General features: G+C 36.1%; 1 protein-coding gene across 7 annotated transcripts in view; it reads right to left on the reverse strand.

Annotated features, from left to right (window-relative positions):
• The window catches only part of HDAC9 (histone deacetylase 9), an 819,260-nt gene that overhangs the window by 633,669 nt on the left and 166,820 nt on the right, over positions 1-18,771 (reverse strand). The window contains exon 1 of one of the 7 annotated variants that reach the window (XM_074367376.1): positions 18,460-18,551. The exons of 5 other annotated variants lie outside the window; for them this stretch is intronic. In XM_074367376.1, coding sequence (XP_074223477.1) covers positions 18,460-18,475 — 16 coding nt within the window. In that variant the 5' untranslated portion in view covers positions 18,476-18,551. Of the gene's footprint in view, positions 1-18,459; positions 18,552-18,771 lie in introns of those variants that run through there. One more of the 7 variants, XM_074367373.1, reaches the window with a different exon arrangement.

The raw sequence follows: 18,771 nt of genomic DNA on the forward strand, positions 1-18,771 counted from the left end.
TTAATAAATAGCAAGTACTCAGTACATCACCTAGCACTTAACAAGCACTCTGTTTGTTACCTTCTGTGATCTTTGTTACAATAATGATAATCTATTTTGTTATCATCATCTGCAGAACTCAGAGAAGTAAATAAGTAAAATCAACATGTAATTGATGATAGCAAATATACCTACAAAGTTTATTGAAGTTTAATAATATTAAAATATCTATAAAAATAATTGTCAGTTATCACTTGGAAAATTTTTAAAAACAGAAAATAGAAAGTAATAACACAGCATATTTATATAATGTGGTTTCTGATAAGAGAGATGATAAATTTAAGCGCCCTCAGCAATCTAGTAAATAAAGTGTGTGTGTGTGTGTGTGTGTGTGTGTGTGTGTGTGTGTGTGAAGGGGATTCATACAGGTTCATTATGGCCTGGAGAAAATATTAACTTTCCTTGTCTTTGATTCTGCTTTTAAAGGAACAATCCATTATTAATTCTACATCACACCTGGAGCAAAATGCAGAAGGTAGGGGACTGAATCAGTTTTACTGGTGCCAATCACTGGACAAGGATATCCCCAACTCTAAATGTTAATTTGTGCACAGTAAGAAGCAGCTAGAGGAGCTAAACACGATATTGTGTAAATTTTATTTTTATTCTCCTCATTGTAATTTGAAAAATAAAACTGGCATTCTGATTTGCACATATGTTCCTTAGGAGTCTGGTGAGCATGAAGCTATTGCTGAGACACAGAGCAATTCTTCCTTTACTGGCCAAGCCCAGTTTCAAGACCAAATGGCTAAAATAATATGAACACAGTCGGAGAAACTATCACCCTGAGAAGCCCTTCTGGGCCACTAAACATCAGCCTCCAAAGAAAGATGTATCCCAGTGGTTTTCAAGACTTTGTTCAGTGGCAGAACTCAATCTAAAACCTTTGATAGAAAATCATGTCTCCCATAGTTGACATAGGTGGGGGGTTGAGGGAGGGGGAACCTGGAAAGCCTTCTTCATCATTCCTCACCAATTCCTTCTCTTTCCATGTGGTAGACCTTGAAGAAGCTTTACGGGATACTTTGAAAGCTGCTATCTGTACAGTTCTCAAATTACAGCATGCATCAGAATCATCAGCAAGGCTTGTTAGAACCCAGATGACAGGACTCCACCAGCGTCTGATTCAAAAGGCCTGGTGTGAAGCCTGAGAATGTGAATTTCTTACACATTTTCTAGGTGATGCTGATGGTCCTGGTCCAGCAACTACATTTTGAGAACCACTGTCCTATCTTATCTCTTTAACACATTTGCTTAAAATAATGAAAACAAGGATCACCTGTATTTTATTCCTTTGCAACTGATTTGAAATTTTAAGTATTTTTATTATACTAGCATTCTAAAAATTCAAGACATAAAAGTAACTGGATTTAAGGATTTTTTTCAACCAGTTTTTACATCCTAGTGATTCAGTATCATTAATTGAGAGCACACTCATCAGAGCATGAGAAAGCTCTGATAAAGTGCTATAGCAACAAATGTTCCTTAAAGTTCTTTAGGTTCTGTTTGCTTACAGAACAATAAATGTTCCCTGTTTGGAAATAATCCCCAAATGTTCCTTCTTGTTTTAACTGCTTGAATTCTTAACATACGCGGTACACATATTGTAATCTAGGACTGAATGGAGCCCTTTCTTTTCTCAGGGAGAATTGGAAGGATGTTATTTTCGGGAACAGTGAGGCTACCTTTACCATTTTTTTCTAACTGGCAAAATACTGCAATAAAGTATTGCTCAACTCAGACTGAAACAATTTTCCCATCTGTCAAAATATTTTAAATAGTATCAAGCTGGTATTACTTTGTCAAAACATTTCATCAGAAACAGTATCTAAATTTAAATAAGCAGTTCCTCGAACTATGTAAGTAAGGTGAATAAACTGTCAGTGACACAATCTATTTTTTGGAAAATCCACAAAGTCTCATTAGAAAGACCTTGAAGGAAATGGGTGTTTAAACCAAGGATAGATGTCCAGTGGGTAGAGAAAAATGAATCCTGCATGAAGGGCTGAACATTTCACTGCGCTAGAAATGACACACTTCAATTCTTCCCAAAATTTCATAAAACAAGCCCAGCTTTACACATAATTCTGGTCAGTTTCAGTAAACTTACAATTGTGCAATAAAATATAGCCAATAGGTATTGATGTAGAGACATCAACAAGCATAAACAGGAGCATGGGATTGATGCTAATTCACCCCTTACCAGACATGTGACTTTCTACAAGCTTCCTGAGGTTTCTAGACCTCAGTTTTTATATCCCCACATGCAGGTAAAACCTGCCTTATAAAGTGGACTTAAAATACAGCACCAAGAAGGCATGTGATGTACTGTTTTTTTGTCTTCATATTCATCCATAAAAATTCACATTAATCCTCAGATTTGGAATTTAAATTGGGTGACAGTATGAATAAGAGGGAAAATAATGGCTAGCAACCTCTCATATAGACAATACATATAACATATTCTGGCTTTACATAGTTTCTACTTTTTGTTATAAATCTAGCATGAGAAAAGGATTAACAGAACATCTCTCCATGTCAGACCTAACACTTTTCCCCACAAAGTAGTATATCTTCAATTATCTACAGAGGCTACCAAAACTTTTACATCTTCAAAAACATTTAAAACCACTATCACATACTAAATGCAAATCCAATATTACTTTAGTGGGGAGCAGGGTTTATTGATAGCCAATGATAAAGCTGTAAACTTTCCAAAGGTTAAATAATTACAGATCAGAGTTCAAGTTTAATTTTTTCCTTACAGGAAAAGCTTTCCTTCCTTGTACATGGTCAAATAAACCCACATGACTATGAAGGAAACAGCTAAAATAGTGACTTTCCCCCCCCCTCTTTGATGTTTAAAATATTCTACGTGGGCTTGGTTTTGCCAATTTCACATTCTAAGTAATCTAGTTGGCCAGAACCAAGTTCACTAAATGAATTAAGAAGTCTTTAAAAATCAAAATGGGTTCACAACACTGTTAAAATATTACATTGCTCAGAAATGTAAACATAAACTAAGACAATGCTCTGAAATCTTTATTTAAATTGAAGAAATTGAGCATACATAAAGAATTTTTTCATTACTTTTCAGAATCACAGGCTAACTTTTAACAAAGAATCTAACTTATTTGTAACATTTCATATATACGTATTTTTGCTAGTCTCAGAAACATTTCTCTTCTACATCTAGCAGGACTTCAAATATTTTCATTATGTAGAAGGTACATCTGGTCAGATGGAGACTCATAGATGCATAACCTTCATTTCCCACATGATCTTTGGTGTTTATCAGTAATATATGTTGCTTCTATGTATATGACTACTGTTTTTAAAATATCACCATGATTTTGATTGCTATGATTTTATAATGTTAGAAAATATTTTTAGAAACTAACGATGGTAAAGCACTTAATTTGAGATGACATAGTGTAACAAGAAGGACTTTGGCTTTGTTTTTTCTTTGAATGGCCCTAAATAATAATCATTTTTTTTACAGAAGTCAATGTTCAAGATGATTCTCATAATATAAGAGACTTTTCTAATATGTATTAGGCAGAAGTTTCACCCATGTGCATTCTTTTTATTGATCAGTATAAATGTCCATGCAGACATCAACTACTTGCCCATGGACACAAAACTTGTAAGTGGTGGAGCCTGGATTTGAACCCAGGAAGTATGGCTTCAAAGCAGATCGTCTTGCCAAAACGCCCTACCCCAAAATGGACAGAACTGTCTTTCTCAAAGAGTATACAATCTAGCTGGGGAATCAAGACATAAGCACACAACAAACTTAAAAATAACAGTGAGAAATAACAATTCAAGTTAATAAACAGAAGACATGTCACCATGTGAACTGTGCAGTGAGAATAGAAGTGAGGCCACTGCTGGCTCAGCGGGCCATGAGAGATGGCTATGTAAGAGGATTGCCAAAGTGGATACAGAGAATGGGAAGAATGTAAGTAAGTGGGAGGTTTTTCACATGTCCAGAATAACAGGAGGAATGGGAGTAAACAATCTGGTTGGAATGAAGAATTTATATTGAAAAGTATTGGTGAAGCTAGAAAAAATGTTGAAAAGATCGTAGAAGTCTTGAATTTAAGGCTAGAGTTAAGACAGAATCCTATCAGCATTGGTATCCACCCAAGGATTGTGAGCAGGAAAGTGCCTTGATCAAAAGGTGTTTGAGAAAAGCAGAGCAGTCGCATGAATACAACAGTATATGAAGAGAGACCAAAGCTGTGTGTGGAAGGACCGGAATCCACCAGTCAATTTTGAATTACTCCTAATTACTCAATGTTAGCTAAACTCGTCTTACTATCAACTTTTATTTTCTTACAAATGAGAACCACATAAGCACACCCTTGGAACACATCTAAAGCTGCTTCACTCAAATTTGCTTCTGAAAACGTGCTGTAGGGGATGCTGTTAACTGCCCTTCCATGTCTTTTTGCCTTTACCACTGCAGTATAAACTGGCTAGACTTTGATCCCCTACTGCCCATACCTGTATTTCTCTTCCAATGGCCAGAAATGCTAGGGACATAACACTCCCACAGCCACCTAAGTCCTGTCCTGTGGCCCTCAACCAACAACTAAGATTATGAGTTGGCATACAAACTCCTCAGCTCCCTCACCCCTGGGTAGAATATCTCTGGTGTGCATGTTATACACTGTTTCCCTCAGTCCCCCAGTAGAACTAAGCCTTAGTTATCCAGGGTAGCAACTTACTTGATAACATAGTATCTTGGGGGCTGCCTTCCATTCTCTTGCTGCTTCCCCCTATTAAGAGTTTCCTGGAATATCCTCTCAAATAAATGACTTAAAGTTGATTCCTTGCCTCAGGGCCTGCTTAGGGTTGAGGTGGACCTAAACTAAAATACATCACGGTCTTTCAGCCCACTCATCTCGGCTCAAGTCACTTTCCTTGTTCTAATAGTCTCTCAAGACCCAGAAAGCATCTCCCTCCATGCCTACTCGAAGCTTTCCTTATCAGTCCAGCCCAGCCCATTGTGCCAGCTCCCTTTTCCTGAACCTTTAAACAATTACTGCCATTAGCTTTTATTTGTTCCACATCACATAGTGTGTTATGTATATGTCTTATCATCTCATCAACTAGACCCCCACCTAAAAATCAGAAGCTTTGCTTCTCTGTACCCTCCACAGGGCAGAGCAGAGCTTTCTGTTATTCAAATGGCTGTGGATAACTACTTCTTCCTGTTGGCTTACAGACCATAAAACCAGCTGATAAAAGGGGAATTACACTTTCTTTACCTTAGAGTTTAGATATGGTTCTTTGGAAATGCATGGTTTGGAAGAGTAAGAGCACTCTGTCAACATATGGTTGAAGGTGGATAAAAACCTCTTAGGTTCCAGCCAAAAGGAGAGGGAAAGAGCACGGAGAATACACACAAATGTCTTAAAGCACAGATCCAGAAGCAGCACACATCACTCACATTCTGTTCATAAGAACTTAATCACATGGCAACACCTACCTCAAATGGAGAATGAGAACTGTAGTGCCTAGTTGTTCAGTCATGTGCTCAGTTACAGTTTTATTTTTCATGAAACAAGGGGGAATGGATTTTGGTAGAAACCTAATCGTCTACCACAAACTCCAGCACCTATGCTTTTCAACATAATCTAAGGTCTCGTTCTACAGCTACTCCTTTGCCATCTCTGAAAATTTAACAGCTTAGTATGCTAGTCACTTGACTATGTTACAGTGGGAATGAATTTATCACACACTTAGTAATTACATTAACTCATGTTCTGCTCTTTCTATGAAAAACATCAGTCTCTTAGTGGCTAATTTTTGCTACTGCATCCAGTGAAATCACATACTTTTAGGAAAAGCCATAAAAAGGCCAGTTGACAAAATCACACTTAATATTGTATATGTGGGAAATTAGGACCCCCTCAAAAAGTTATTTAACTGAAGTCTTTAACTATTGCTAGCTAGTAAATCAATGAACTATAGAACCTCCAAAACAGAAAAATATGGTACTAATACTTGTTAAACACCTACCATTCTAAGTGCCTTAATTAATTCAAATAAATAATTACTGAGTACTCATTATGTCCCAAACACTGCACTGCACAGAGACTAGATATTGTCTATGCCTTCCAGAAGGTTAGTTTCCAGTTTCACATAATAATTTCATTTTACCTTTATTATCCCTTACTGAGTGGACATTGCAGATGAGGAAACTGAGACTCATAAAGATGCAGTCAATTTGTCTATGTCTTCTGAAAGGTTAGTCTCAAGCATTATATAAAGTATTTCATGTTACCTTCACTACCACCTTACAAAGTAGACATTATAGTTGAGGAAATTGAGACTTGGAAAGGCAAAGTCAATTTGCAAATGTCACTGAGCTAGTCAATGATACTGTTTATGTTAAAATCAAGATCATCTTGGCTTCAAGACCAATGCCCTCTCCATGATATCTCAACCCCCAGCTCCAGCCACACTATACATTAGCAGTGACTAAGCCAAAAAAAAAAAAAAGAAAAAAGAAAAGAAAAGTCATACATTTAATATCATCATCTGGATTTTTCTCATTTGCTGACTGAAATGATGCATAAAAATTACATATGCCAAGTGAGTCCCCATTGGAACCATTATTAGAGAGCTGTGCACAAGGGCATACGTCACATGTGGCAATTAAGTGCATAAAATCAGCAGCACTGACCCAAGAGTGTAAACAAACAAGCAGACTGGGGAGTATTATTAATCACATGCACATTGTCTACTTAATTGCAACTTGGGCTCTTAAAGTTAGAAGAGAAATTTCCACTTAAGGAAAATGACAGCTGATGGTGACACCTCTGTTTTTAATATCTCCATATTTTAGATTTGAGATACCCACACTTATGACGTCAGATTCATCAAACATTTAAGTCAATCACTTAGTCAAATACATATGCACAAAAATACTACAGTAGAAGATTTATGCAAAACCCATTTTCTCAAGTATTGAACTCTGTGGCAGTTGAGAGGGAACAGGAAAACATACGTGTGCTAAGACCTTTTCACCTGAGGACATCTAAGTAAGAAGGTAGACCTTTTCCTGTTGCATCATTCTTTTACCATCAATGTTAAATGTAAGTTCTGGGTGGAGAAATGGGAGAAGGGGATAGCACTCCTCATTTGAGGGGAGATTTATTTTGATTTCCTTATTTTGTATTTCATGAGTTACAAATAAAGATAATAATGGTGATGCATTCTATACACATGCTTATTGTTGTACATTTATATATATTCATATATTCAAATGCAGTAAGTCAAAGTTTTGGTCTTTATTTCTATATTTAAATGCTTAGATAGTAATATGAAAGAAAGTATTAAGCTATTTACAATCTCAGTGGGATACTAAATGAAAACTAAAGTCTCTGGAATGAAATAGAGTATTAAATCACTTCATGCAAAAAAAAAAAATCTATAATGTGCCTAGACTGTTTTTTCCTATAATTATATTCAGTGTAAAGTTAAAATAAAGACATTTTCATGTTCTATCATAAAATGCAACTTCAACTAGCATACTGAAATTAACTTGCTCCATCTAAGAATATAGGCATTGTCTCTCCTATTCACTTAGAAAGAGCTCATAATATTATGACCTTAAAATATAATTCAGCTGCTTACGTTGAGAAGCTGGAAAGTTCCAATTGAATATTTAACTTGAGAGAATATTTCTTTAAGCAATTTCACACAAAATGAGTATGATGTGGTCTTCAAATGCATATGCAACACATAGTTTATTTTTTTTAAACTGCATTGCAGGAAAAAGTATTGTTCACCTAAAGGACAAAAATGTTTGCATTTCTTAACTTCAGTTTAAAAAAAAAGAAAACTAAACTCTTTAACTCTATTGAATTCTTTACTTGACAGTATTTTTCTCAGCGTGGTCCATGAAGAATTGTGCAAGCATATTTTTATTATATTAACTATTATATTATTTTAACTATTATTATTAACTTTTAAATAATTAAATAATTAACTATTATTTTATTATAGACTCCATGATTTCAGAGTTTTCAACTGTTATTTCATAACCATTAGTAAAATGATTATCTTTTCCTAAAAGTATTTTGTCAATTATGTATATGAAATCATATTTGTCTTCCAAAATATGCAGGAATTTTTTTTTTCTGGCAAGTATAGGCAATATAAGGCTTTGCCTAGCTTTAATATAAGCTGCATGTTTACTTGGAATAGTTTGTGTTGTATATAGTTCAAGAATATTAAAATATATATTTATTAAGATATTTACTTATATTTATTTAAGATGATATTTGCAAAGAAGAACTGAATCAATCTGTGCTTGTGGTATGCCTGAATTTTGAAAAAGAAAACCTTCCATATGTAATTAATATATAGCTTTATAATCTGCTTTATTCTACTTAGTTCAGGAAATATTTTATATATTATTAAATATATTTTTGTAATGGCTTACCTAACCTCCTTTCAAAACGTCCTTCAGTCATTGGGTTTGTTCATTCAGGTATTGGTAAGTCAAAGTAAACCTGATATTTATGGAAAGATGTCTTCCACCTGTTGAAATCAGAGCCTACTCTTGATGTTCCTTGGAAAAATCAGTATGACCTAGAGAGAGACTGCACTAGGAGGAGGAAGACTCGAGTTTTAGGGTGATAATCATCTGAGATGCTGGGAAAGTTGCCCAATATTTCTTGGTACCTAAAGTATTTCATCTGTAAAAGTCTAGGTAGTAAACAATATCTTACTTGTCAAGAGAGTCTCTTGAAAAGCCTTCAAAATTTAACTTCAGTGACTAAAATATGCAGCTCACTGGAATCTAGTAGGGAAAAGTGTTTGCTAAGGTGAAGGTGAGTTGGGATCCTTTCCTCTGTGCAGCTTCCCTCTTCACTGCCAAGTCCCTGATCCTGGAGATTTTCCTTTACTACCAGACCAATCGTACTTTTCAATCAAGAAGGAATGTGTTCCTGGTTTCTCGAGCTGGCACCAATCCATTTTTCGAATTGTGTCAAACCATGCATTTTCTCAGTGACAACCTTTCTTTCTCTAGCCTCTCAAAATGAACAAACACTTTTTTCCTGACTGTAAAAAAAATCAAATTATGTCACCTCATTTCAAGGAAAAGATCTGCAATGGCAGCCAGACCAAAAACACCATTTGTATGCAAAGAGAGTTTAACTACTTGGAAAAGTACCCTTGCCAGTAGAGTGTGGTATCATTAAACACAGAACTAAATTTGAAGCAGAAGTAGAAGAAAAAAATATATCTTGAAATGTGATGGGGTCCATTACGCTCCCTGATGAGATTACTTGCCTCTCCAATACATTACCCAAAGGCGCTTACAAAACTGAGGGAATATATTACATTGGAATTATCAGAAGTTTTCTAAGTAGGTCAAATTTTGAAGTAAGAAACACTTCAAATTTTATGCAGTGTTACAAAAAAAAAAATCTTAGGAGCTATACAGCCAAGGTGCTAATCACTTTTTAAAATAAAAATTTTTTTAAAAGTCTTACTCTTGCATAAACATTAAATGTACCACTTTAAAATGCAGGATCACACACCTGAGGCTGTTCTTTCACTGTCATCTTAATTCAGTTTTTAATAACAAACTGAATTTTAATTGTATATACATCTTTATTCATTTGGAAACTTAAGAAAAGCTGGGCTCCAAAAAAAGTTTAAAATTTAACTCATCATTTTGAACCAAATAGATTCAATCCTAACTGTAAATATTAAATACTATTTTTTCTACCTACTGGGTTTTCATTCGTGGTGTTATTACAAAACTACAAAATTCTGGTATAATATTTGCAATAAAATTCTAGTTTTCTTACAGGTAAATCTAGAATAGCAGGTTTACTATTTGTTTGTATAACCTTTCATATGGGGAGAGTTAAAACACTGAGCAGCTGTAGTATATGCCTACAAGTGTCCTATGCAGGACCATGATAACATAAAAACTGACTTAAGAACCTAGTTAATTAATTCAAGTGCAAGCTGAATAAAAGAAAGCTAACCACTTTAAAAGTAAGCATTTCTTCTGAAAATCATGTGAAGTAAGAAAATTATAAAAATTTATGTCTTTCTTAAATTTCTAATGTTATGTTGATAAAGGTTAGATAACTATGGGCCAAAAAAAGTACTTGTAAAAATAAGTAATACTAATACAGGCCTGTCTGGCTTACATCTGCCATTGTACCTGAATAGTTCTCCATTAAGCTCCACTTTAGGTGCAGGCATGAAGCCCCCAGTGAAGATGCCATCTGGGAGTGAATACATTAGGCCAATAATAGCATATTGTGGATTACTGTGAATAATACAGACTTGACACATTAGCATTAGTAAACTAGCAGGTCTCTGAGAAAAGGGAATGTAGAGCTGTAACATTTAAATTGGGTGTGAGAGAGTAAAGAGCAGAGTGAAATCCCTTAGGCTTAGGCCCTAACAGGTAGAAAGAAGGTTCATGAAAAGAGAAAAGCTCAAAAGGCAGAGAACATGTCTTTAAGTAATTGTACATGTTATCTAGACTAACTTCTTATTTTGAAGAGTCAAAGAAGCCAATAAAAGGGGAACGACAACACTATAAACAAACATCACTGATGTCACAGTTGTACCAGCACTGATGCCACTTCTGGTTCTTCTGATAATTACACTCCTTTCGATCGGGACTAAAAACTTGTTACAAGTCATATAAAAATTCCAGATCCAAACATCATATTTATTGTCACAAAAATCCAACCTAGTTTTGAATGTTAGTCTGCTACAATAAAATATATTGTAAAGAGAAAAAGACAAAGGAAGCATGTGAAGTAGAAATAAATTGATAAAGGATTTTAGAACAAAAATAAGCAAAAAACAATAGAAAAAGCTCATAATGGTTATGTTTAATCCCACCATCTATAGGCATTCCCCAACATAAGATCTCTTTTGTCCATATTTTTCTTCTTTTCATAAGACTTCAACTTGCACCCCACACTGAAGACTCAGATATCTGCCTCTAGTTCTGCTATCTCGACAATGACTACATCCCTTTCTGGAATTGCCCCGAGAGAGCAAACTCTTAGATGTCCTGTTGCCATGGCAAATACAGGTCCAGATAATGAATATGGTACTTCGATCTTCTTGAAGAAAGGCACAGGGTACAAAATCAGTCTCACTCTGTCTGCTTCTTGTCCCCTGTCTCTTTCTGTGCTTCTGTTAATAAAACCTCCATTCTACTACCATTTTGATCTCAGGCTCAGCCTTTATCCATGGATACAGACAGTCACAAAGATATCTACTCCTTTCTACTGGTGCCACTGTCCTCACCCTTGGTGCGAGACCTCACAGCCACATGCCGACATTTCTCAAATAGACATTGAGCTTGTTTTATTCTTTCATTTTACCCCTTGTCAATCTATCCTTTAGGCATAGACATTTTTTTTAATTGTGGAAAAAACACATAACATGGGGTCTACTCTCAACAATTTTTAAGTGTAATAGTAAAGTATAGTATTGTTAACTATAAGCATAATGTTGTACATCAGACCTCTAGAACTTTTTCATCTTGCTTGACTGAAACTCTATATTCATTATATAGCAACTTTCCATTTCCCCCTCCCCCAGCCCTGGCAAACACTATTCCTGGTTTCTTTTACTATGAGTTTGACTACTTTAGATAACTCTTATAAGTGGAATCATGCTGTATTTTTCCTTCTGTGATTGGTTTATTTCACTTAGCACAATGTGCTCACAGTTAGTCCATGTTGTAGCATATGACGGTTTTCTTCTTTTTATGGCTAAATAACATTCCATTGCATACATGCCACATTATCCATTCATCTGTTGATGCACACGTTGGATGTTTCTACCTTTTGGCTACTGTGAATTAAATATGGCAATAAATACAGGGTGCTAATATCTCTTTGAGATCCTGATTTCAGTTCTTCTGGATAAATACCCAGAAGTGGGACTGCTGAATCATATATTAGTTCTATTTTTAACTTTTAAGGAACCTCATTGTTTTCCATAGTTGCTGCACCATTTTACATTCCCACCAACAGTGCATAAGGGTTCCAATTTCTCCACATCCTCTTTAACACTTGTTATTTTGTTTTTTTTTTAATGTCCATATAACAGGTGGGAGGTGATACATCATTGTTCTGATATGTATTTTCCTGATAATTAGCAACAATGAGCATCTTTTCATACACCTGCTAGCCATTTGCATGTCTTCTCTGGAGAAACATCTGTTTAAGTCCTTTGCCCATTTTAATCGGGTTACTTGGTTTTCGTCCTATTGAGTTCTTATATCTTTTGGCTACTAACTCCTTATCAGATACATGGCTTGCAGACAATTTCTCCCAATCCGTAAGCTGCCTTTACATTCTATTGATGGTTTCCTTTGCTATGTAGAAGCTGTTTAGTTTGATGTAGTCCCACTTGTTGATTTTTGCTTTTGTTTTCTGTGCTTTTGGTGTCATATCCAAGAAGTCATTGTCAAGGCCAGTAAAATGAAGTTTTCCCTCTATATTATTTCCTAGGAGCTTTAGAGTTTCAGGTATTATGCTTAAGCCTTAATTCATTTTGAGTTGATTTGGCATATGGTGTAAGATAAGGGTCTAATTTCAAAGACATAAACATTTTAAAAACTCTAATTCCCTACCTTGTTTATTTTTATATATATATAAACTTTAACACAAATTAAAGAAACAAACAAAAATTCAGAGTTGTATTCATCTTTGGGGGTGGGGAGTCACATAGGAGGCTTCATTGATAATCACTGTATTCAATTTCTTAAATTGGTTACATCTACCTAGTAGTTCATTATATTTATGCATATACATTTTAGATATATAAACTATTTTATAATAACTGAAAGTAAAAAAAAATTAATAGGGATGGGACCTTCTAGGTTTTTAAAAAAATGAATCTAGTAACTTCCAAAACTATTTTTTAACATTAAACTATCTGTATATCTTTGTTTTTATGTCTTTAATATACACTTTAGCATAGGAGTTAACTCTCCTGAAAGGTTCCAACTCTGATGTAAAAAGTCTAACGTCCATTGGGTGGAGTACTGCCTTCTACTTCTAATACTATAGGTAAATTCTGTTAAAAATTAATTCTGCAGAGGCAGTCATACAAATGAAATTCAAAAATTACTTTACTACACAAACCTACTGGTAGACCATGAGAAACACAATAAGAGATCCCCACTGTTTTGCAGAAAAACTCAAGTCAACAACTATTATTGCCAACACATCATGGTGGGCCCTGCAGAGGTCTGCATCATAGTCAGTGTCAGGGTTTCTCAACCTCTGCATTATTGACATTTTGGGTCAAATAATCATTTGTTGTGTGAGGATATCCTGTGATTATAGGATATTTAGCAGCATTCCTGGCATCTTCCCACTAGAAGCTAGTAGCATACTTTGCCCCAAATGTGACATTTAAAAATGTCTCCAGATATTGCCAAATATCCCCAGAGGATAAAACTGCCCCTGTCTATTGAATGGCACCCCCGAGAGGTGCCCTTAGGGACAGTACCCAGCAGCTGTCACATTAGAAATATAAATATGAAGAAAGTGCTGAGTTCAAGCAATTCACACTTTAGGGGAAATAAATTCAGACTGGCATAAATAGTTTATTATTATTTCCCTGAATACTATACAGTTATGTGAAAATAAAATAGAAACTTATAAATATATTGTCACTTAGGGAAATAACATGACTCTTAAGTAGAATTAACCTTATCCATTTGTTGAATTAGTCAGTAGCAAAACTGATTACTCAATACATCAAAATGCAATAATATTTTAAAGAAATTAAATTTTCTGCCTATTTGTTGTCTGCCAATGAGCTCCACATTACCAAATCCCATGAAATTTTTTGGTAATTTATTAGCTTTTGAATTAGCACTGGATATGGGTAACCATTAATTTTTCCTGAATATTCTATGCTTTCTAGTTTTCCCTTTTCTTTAGCTACTACTTATTCATACCCTTTACTGTCTACTTCTCCTCTACCTGTCTTCTGAATGGTTGAGTATTGAGCCCTCAGCTTTTCTCACATCATACCATCTCACTAGGTGATCACATTTATTTCTATGGCTTCATACACCATCTATATGCCATCAATTACCTACTTAACATGTTCCCCTGAATGTTTCAAAAGCATTTCAACTGAGATGTCCAAGATTGCTCCTCCAACAATTTGTCCCATCTTCATAGATGACAACTCCTTTGACACAGCTGCTCATGCCACAGAATCAAAATTGACATTCTCATCACTCTTACTTTCACATCCAATTCTTGACCAAATCCTATTGATTATACTGAATCTTTCAGCTCTGTCCACTGCCCTTACACCCACTGGGACTACTTATTCCAGGCTGCCGTCATTTCTGGACTAGGCTACTCTAAGTATCTTCTAACCTGTTTCCATGTGTCTTAATCTTGCTTCTTGAGAACCTGTTCTCCACTCTGCAGCTAATTTAAAACCAGTATTCAGATCATGCAACTTCCTGTGCAAACTTTCAATCACTTCTGATTGCACTTAGAACAATATGTCACCTCCCTACCATGACCTACTAGACCCTGCACAATCTGGACTCCTCTGTCTAAACCTGCAAGCAATTTTCCTCATTTGACATGCTTCAACCAAACTAGCCTTTACCCTCTTTCTCAGAGAGAGCAAACTCTTTACCACTTTGGCACATGCAGTTCCTCTGTGACTAGAAGGATCTTTCTGTGTCATTCAGGTTCATCTTAAAGTGAGCTTCTTTTTAGAGAGACATTCCCTGATCCCCCATATTATATATGACACACTGTGCAAATATTTAACATGTATTATAACATATGATTCATACAACACCCCTATGAGCTCGGTATCATTCTTCAGATAAGGAAATCAAGGCTTAAGAAGGTTAGTAAGATACACAAAAATCGCAGAGTAATGGGATCTGAACAATGGCTCTCTGATCTCAGAGCTTGGTCTCTTAACCACACACACACTGCCTTTCCCAATGTAGTTGGTCCAAGAAAGACAGGATATATTTTATGAACTACAGCTTCACTCATTTCATACAACTTTGTTTCACCACTAGTCTGTAAACTTTGTGAGGGTAGGCGCTATGATTATTGATCTCTGAATCTCCAGAGTAGGTAACAGTAAAAAGTTGTGACTAAATGGCTGATAGAACAAAAAAGAACTCCTCAAGGAAAAACAATGCTTTAGTCACTCAAGACTTCTAACAAAACATTTAATCTCCAAACAGAAGTGACATAAAAGGGACAAATGTTAAATATTAGGACAGAAAAGGTGGATTTGGGAGCCTGAGAGGATCGCTATTCAGTCATCCAGTGGGGTTGACCAAGCCATCTAAAATTACATTAGTGCATAAAGAAGGGAACCCTAACAAGCTAAATGGCACTTCTGAACCTGTTTCTAACCATAGACAGATACAGAAATTTCCACCCCGGAATCCTACTTTTCTAGTTGTGAATCATGCTCTTATGAGATAAAGACATTAGTAGGAAAATTAAAAACATAGTTATTGGATTAATTCTGGAAAAAAAATGGCTTGCCAGTACTAAACTGCCTCCTTGCTTTCTCAAAGGTTTCAGAATCCAAGGATGCTTTACAACAATGATCCTTCCCATTTAAGTCCCTCCCCCACCAGCAGCCTCAATTCCATTTATCCCCCCACTTCTCTGCAAAAAGACAGCAGGATTTCAAATCTCTTCCAATGTTTCTGTAAGGAAAGCCTGGCTGATTCTATCATGATGACAAAAGTACTGTAGCCTGTAGCCAGTGAAGAAAAGATAAAAGTAAAGATGAAAGATTACTGAATGTATCCTATTGCCTGATAAGAAAAGTCAATCATTTTATATCTGATGTTTTCATTTTTTGCTAGAAATTCCAGACAGTGTCCTTTTTAGTGAAGGAAATATTTTTTAAACACCATTACTCCACTGAAGGGGAAAATAAAAATTCTCCCAAGTTGTGAAATTAACCTCTTCCTTCATTCACACGTTTGGTTCTATTTTTACAGTTGTACCAGTAAGTAATCTAAAAGAAAAAGCATTGCAAGTTAATTTCAGCTTTCTAAAATGTCTGACTGTGTATGTCCCAGTTCTCTTCAGCACCTCCCAGAAGATTCAGCCAATTTTTATTTCTGCAGCGCATCAGTGTTTATCATTTGTTTTACAACAGCACTGCATGTTCTCGAAAATTGACTTAGATGAATTTAAACCATCGTTTACAAAAACTCAAGAGAGACAAACGGCTTAAAAAACAAAATCCACCACTGAGGCATGGTTAATTTACTAAAAGAGCATTTCTTTTTTTATCCTCTCAATTCAATCTTTACCTCATTACACTGGTAACCCCACCCCCGCCCCCACCATCCTCTGTATTTGACAAGATTTCTGACAAAATTTCAGCTTATAATTAAGCATTATGAAAATTCACTGTGGGAAAACTATTGCTAGACAAAAGCTTTTCCATTCAACTTGCTTTAAAGGAATATCAATGACTTTTACCTTCAGGAAAGGCTACACGCAAAATCGTGGATGCGTTTTGATTGCACATGTACAAATAAACTGATTTCTTATGGACAAATGCTCTAAGACATGGTTAAGTCAGACAGACTTGGAACAAAATCCTGACTGACTCTTATTAGCTGGGTAATCAAAGTAAATTGCTTAATCTCTCAGTGCCTCAGTTCCCTTATCTATATTATATAAATTACCTACGAGAACGTCACCTAGTGCAGTATCAGGCACATAGTAAATGCTCAATAAACAGCAGCCATTCATATTTTTATTAATACTGTGGAGAAGTAACAGACCAGGGAAGGTCTTCACCTCCCTATTTGTTGCCACCGTCAGAATGTCTCCAACCTCATGACTAAGGAAAATTATCTGGGCAGCTGTGGCCCTGGAAAGCAGAGGCAAGCCTGGAGAGCTCTGACCCTGAGAGGAAAGGACATGAGCTCGGATATGAGGCAGCCTCCGAAGCCCAGCAGGGTTGCCTAAGCCCAATTACAACACACCCCCTTGCAAGGATTAGAGAAGCCCATGACTCCTCTCTCAGTCCACTACTCCTTGCCTTGTGAGCTTAGACAAATTTCTCATCCCTCATCTTCAAAGCGAGAGGATGGACAAGACCAGCTCTGACACTGTTTGCAAAAAGAACTAACTCAGAGTTGGTGGTGAAGAGTTTTCAGGGCCCAGGAGCAAGAAAGAGATCTCAGGGGATTTCTCTAAGCCTCACATAATCAAATGATCAGGAGAAAAACAATGGTCAGAAGACAGCCAAGTATACTCAAACACATGTTTGCTTCCTGTTTGAACACATCTCAGTTCTACTATTGCTCTAATAATTTCAGCAAACAGCTGTAGGACTAACCTACAATGAGTACCTGCTGTTCTCAACAATTTGTGAAATCTTTACAGGCACTGTCTCATCATCTCCTACCCTGCAAAGATCAGTACTATTATTATCTTCATTTTTCAGATTATAAACCGAGGCACAGAAACATTGTGAAACTTCCACAAGGATGCTGAATTGTAATGGAACCAAAATTGGACCGCAAACAGTCTGGCTTCAGAGTTCACAATCTGAACTACTATCTTGTACTCCCACCCCCATAGGTAAAGCAACCACTGGAAACTTGGTCTTGCTTTCTCTGACTCATAATTGAATTTTCTATCATAACATTTCTCTAAAACTTACATTACTGAACTGGTATGAGCTTTTAGGAGATTCTCAGCCTCTTACATTTAATGTTCACAATGAGCACATTCAAATATTGCAATTCAGCTGAACTAAAGGTGGGGGAGTGTGCCACCAAGGTGTGGATGAAACAACATGGGACCTGTCTTCATAACTCTTGAAGCTGTGTCATAGGTGCACAGGGAATCTATGTAGATTCCTGTATATACTGTTCACCCTACTCTTGTTTTTGTTTAAGATTTTCCTTAATAAAAAGTTGAAAGCAACAAACATTTCAACCACAGAGAAGATAACTGAAGATCTTAAGCTGTTTCAGGATCCAGAAGGACATTTGAGTTCAGTAAGTCAATGCCTCTGCTGATAATTCCAAAGTCTGGATTACAAGAACTGAGAGTGCAGGAACTTACTTATCAAAACTTTTACGAGTACAAGAATCCTCCCCTCAGAATATTTTAGTCTCGTCCATCCGGAACAATAAAGACATTCCCGGAGTTCACTCTTTAGCTCACTTGAATGTTTGTTGTTGTTGGAGCTACCGCTGCTGATTGGAAAAACTTTTGCTTCCCTCCTCGTTAACAGGTTTATCTTTCCACAGCCTACAAATTACTTAAGACTACTTGCATGATCAAACTTTAAAATTTCCACCCCAATATCCTTCTCACAGTTCTCTTAAAAGATTAAAAGAAAGAAACTTACCCGCTCTGCTGTGCATTCCCTCTTTGCCAAAGTGTGCTGTGGTTTCGAAAACTAGCCCAGTCCTTCTGAACTTTTCTGTATCCGTTATAATATTAAAGAGCCACAAGGAAGGGAAGTGGTTAGTCAACTTGCTAATTTTATCAGTCCCTCCCACTGGTTAAATAGTACCTGATGCTGCAGACACAAAATCAGTTTTCCAGCTAACTTCCCTGCTACAGCACGACTTTATAAACACAGCATAACTTAAGGGGAAAGAGTGACAATATCTAGTTCATCGGCATGAGACAGTTAATGAATGAACATTTTATTACT

The sequence above is a fragment of the Camelus bactrianus genome, chromosome 7 (assembly GCF_048773025.1).
Source record: "Camelus bactrianus isolate YW-2024 breed Bactrian camel chromosome 7, ASM4877302v1, whole genome shotgun sequence".
NCBI lineage: Eukaryota > Metazoa > Chordata > Mammalia > Artiodactyla > Camelidae > Camelus > Camelus bactrianus.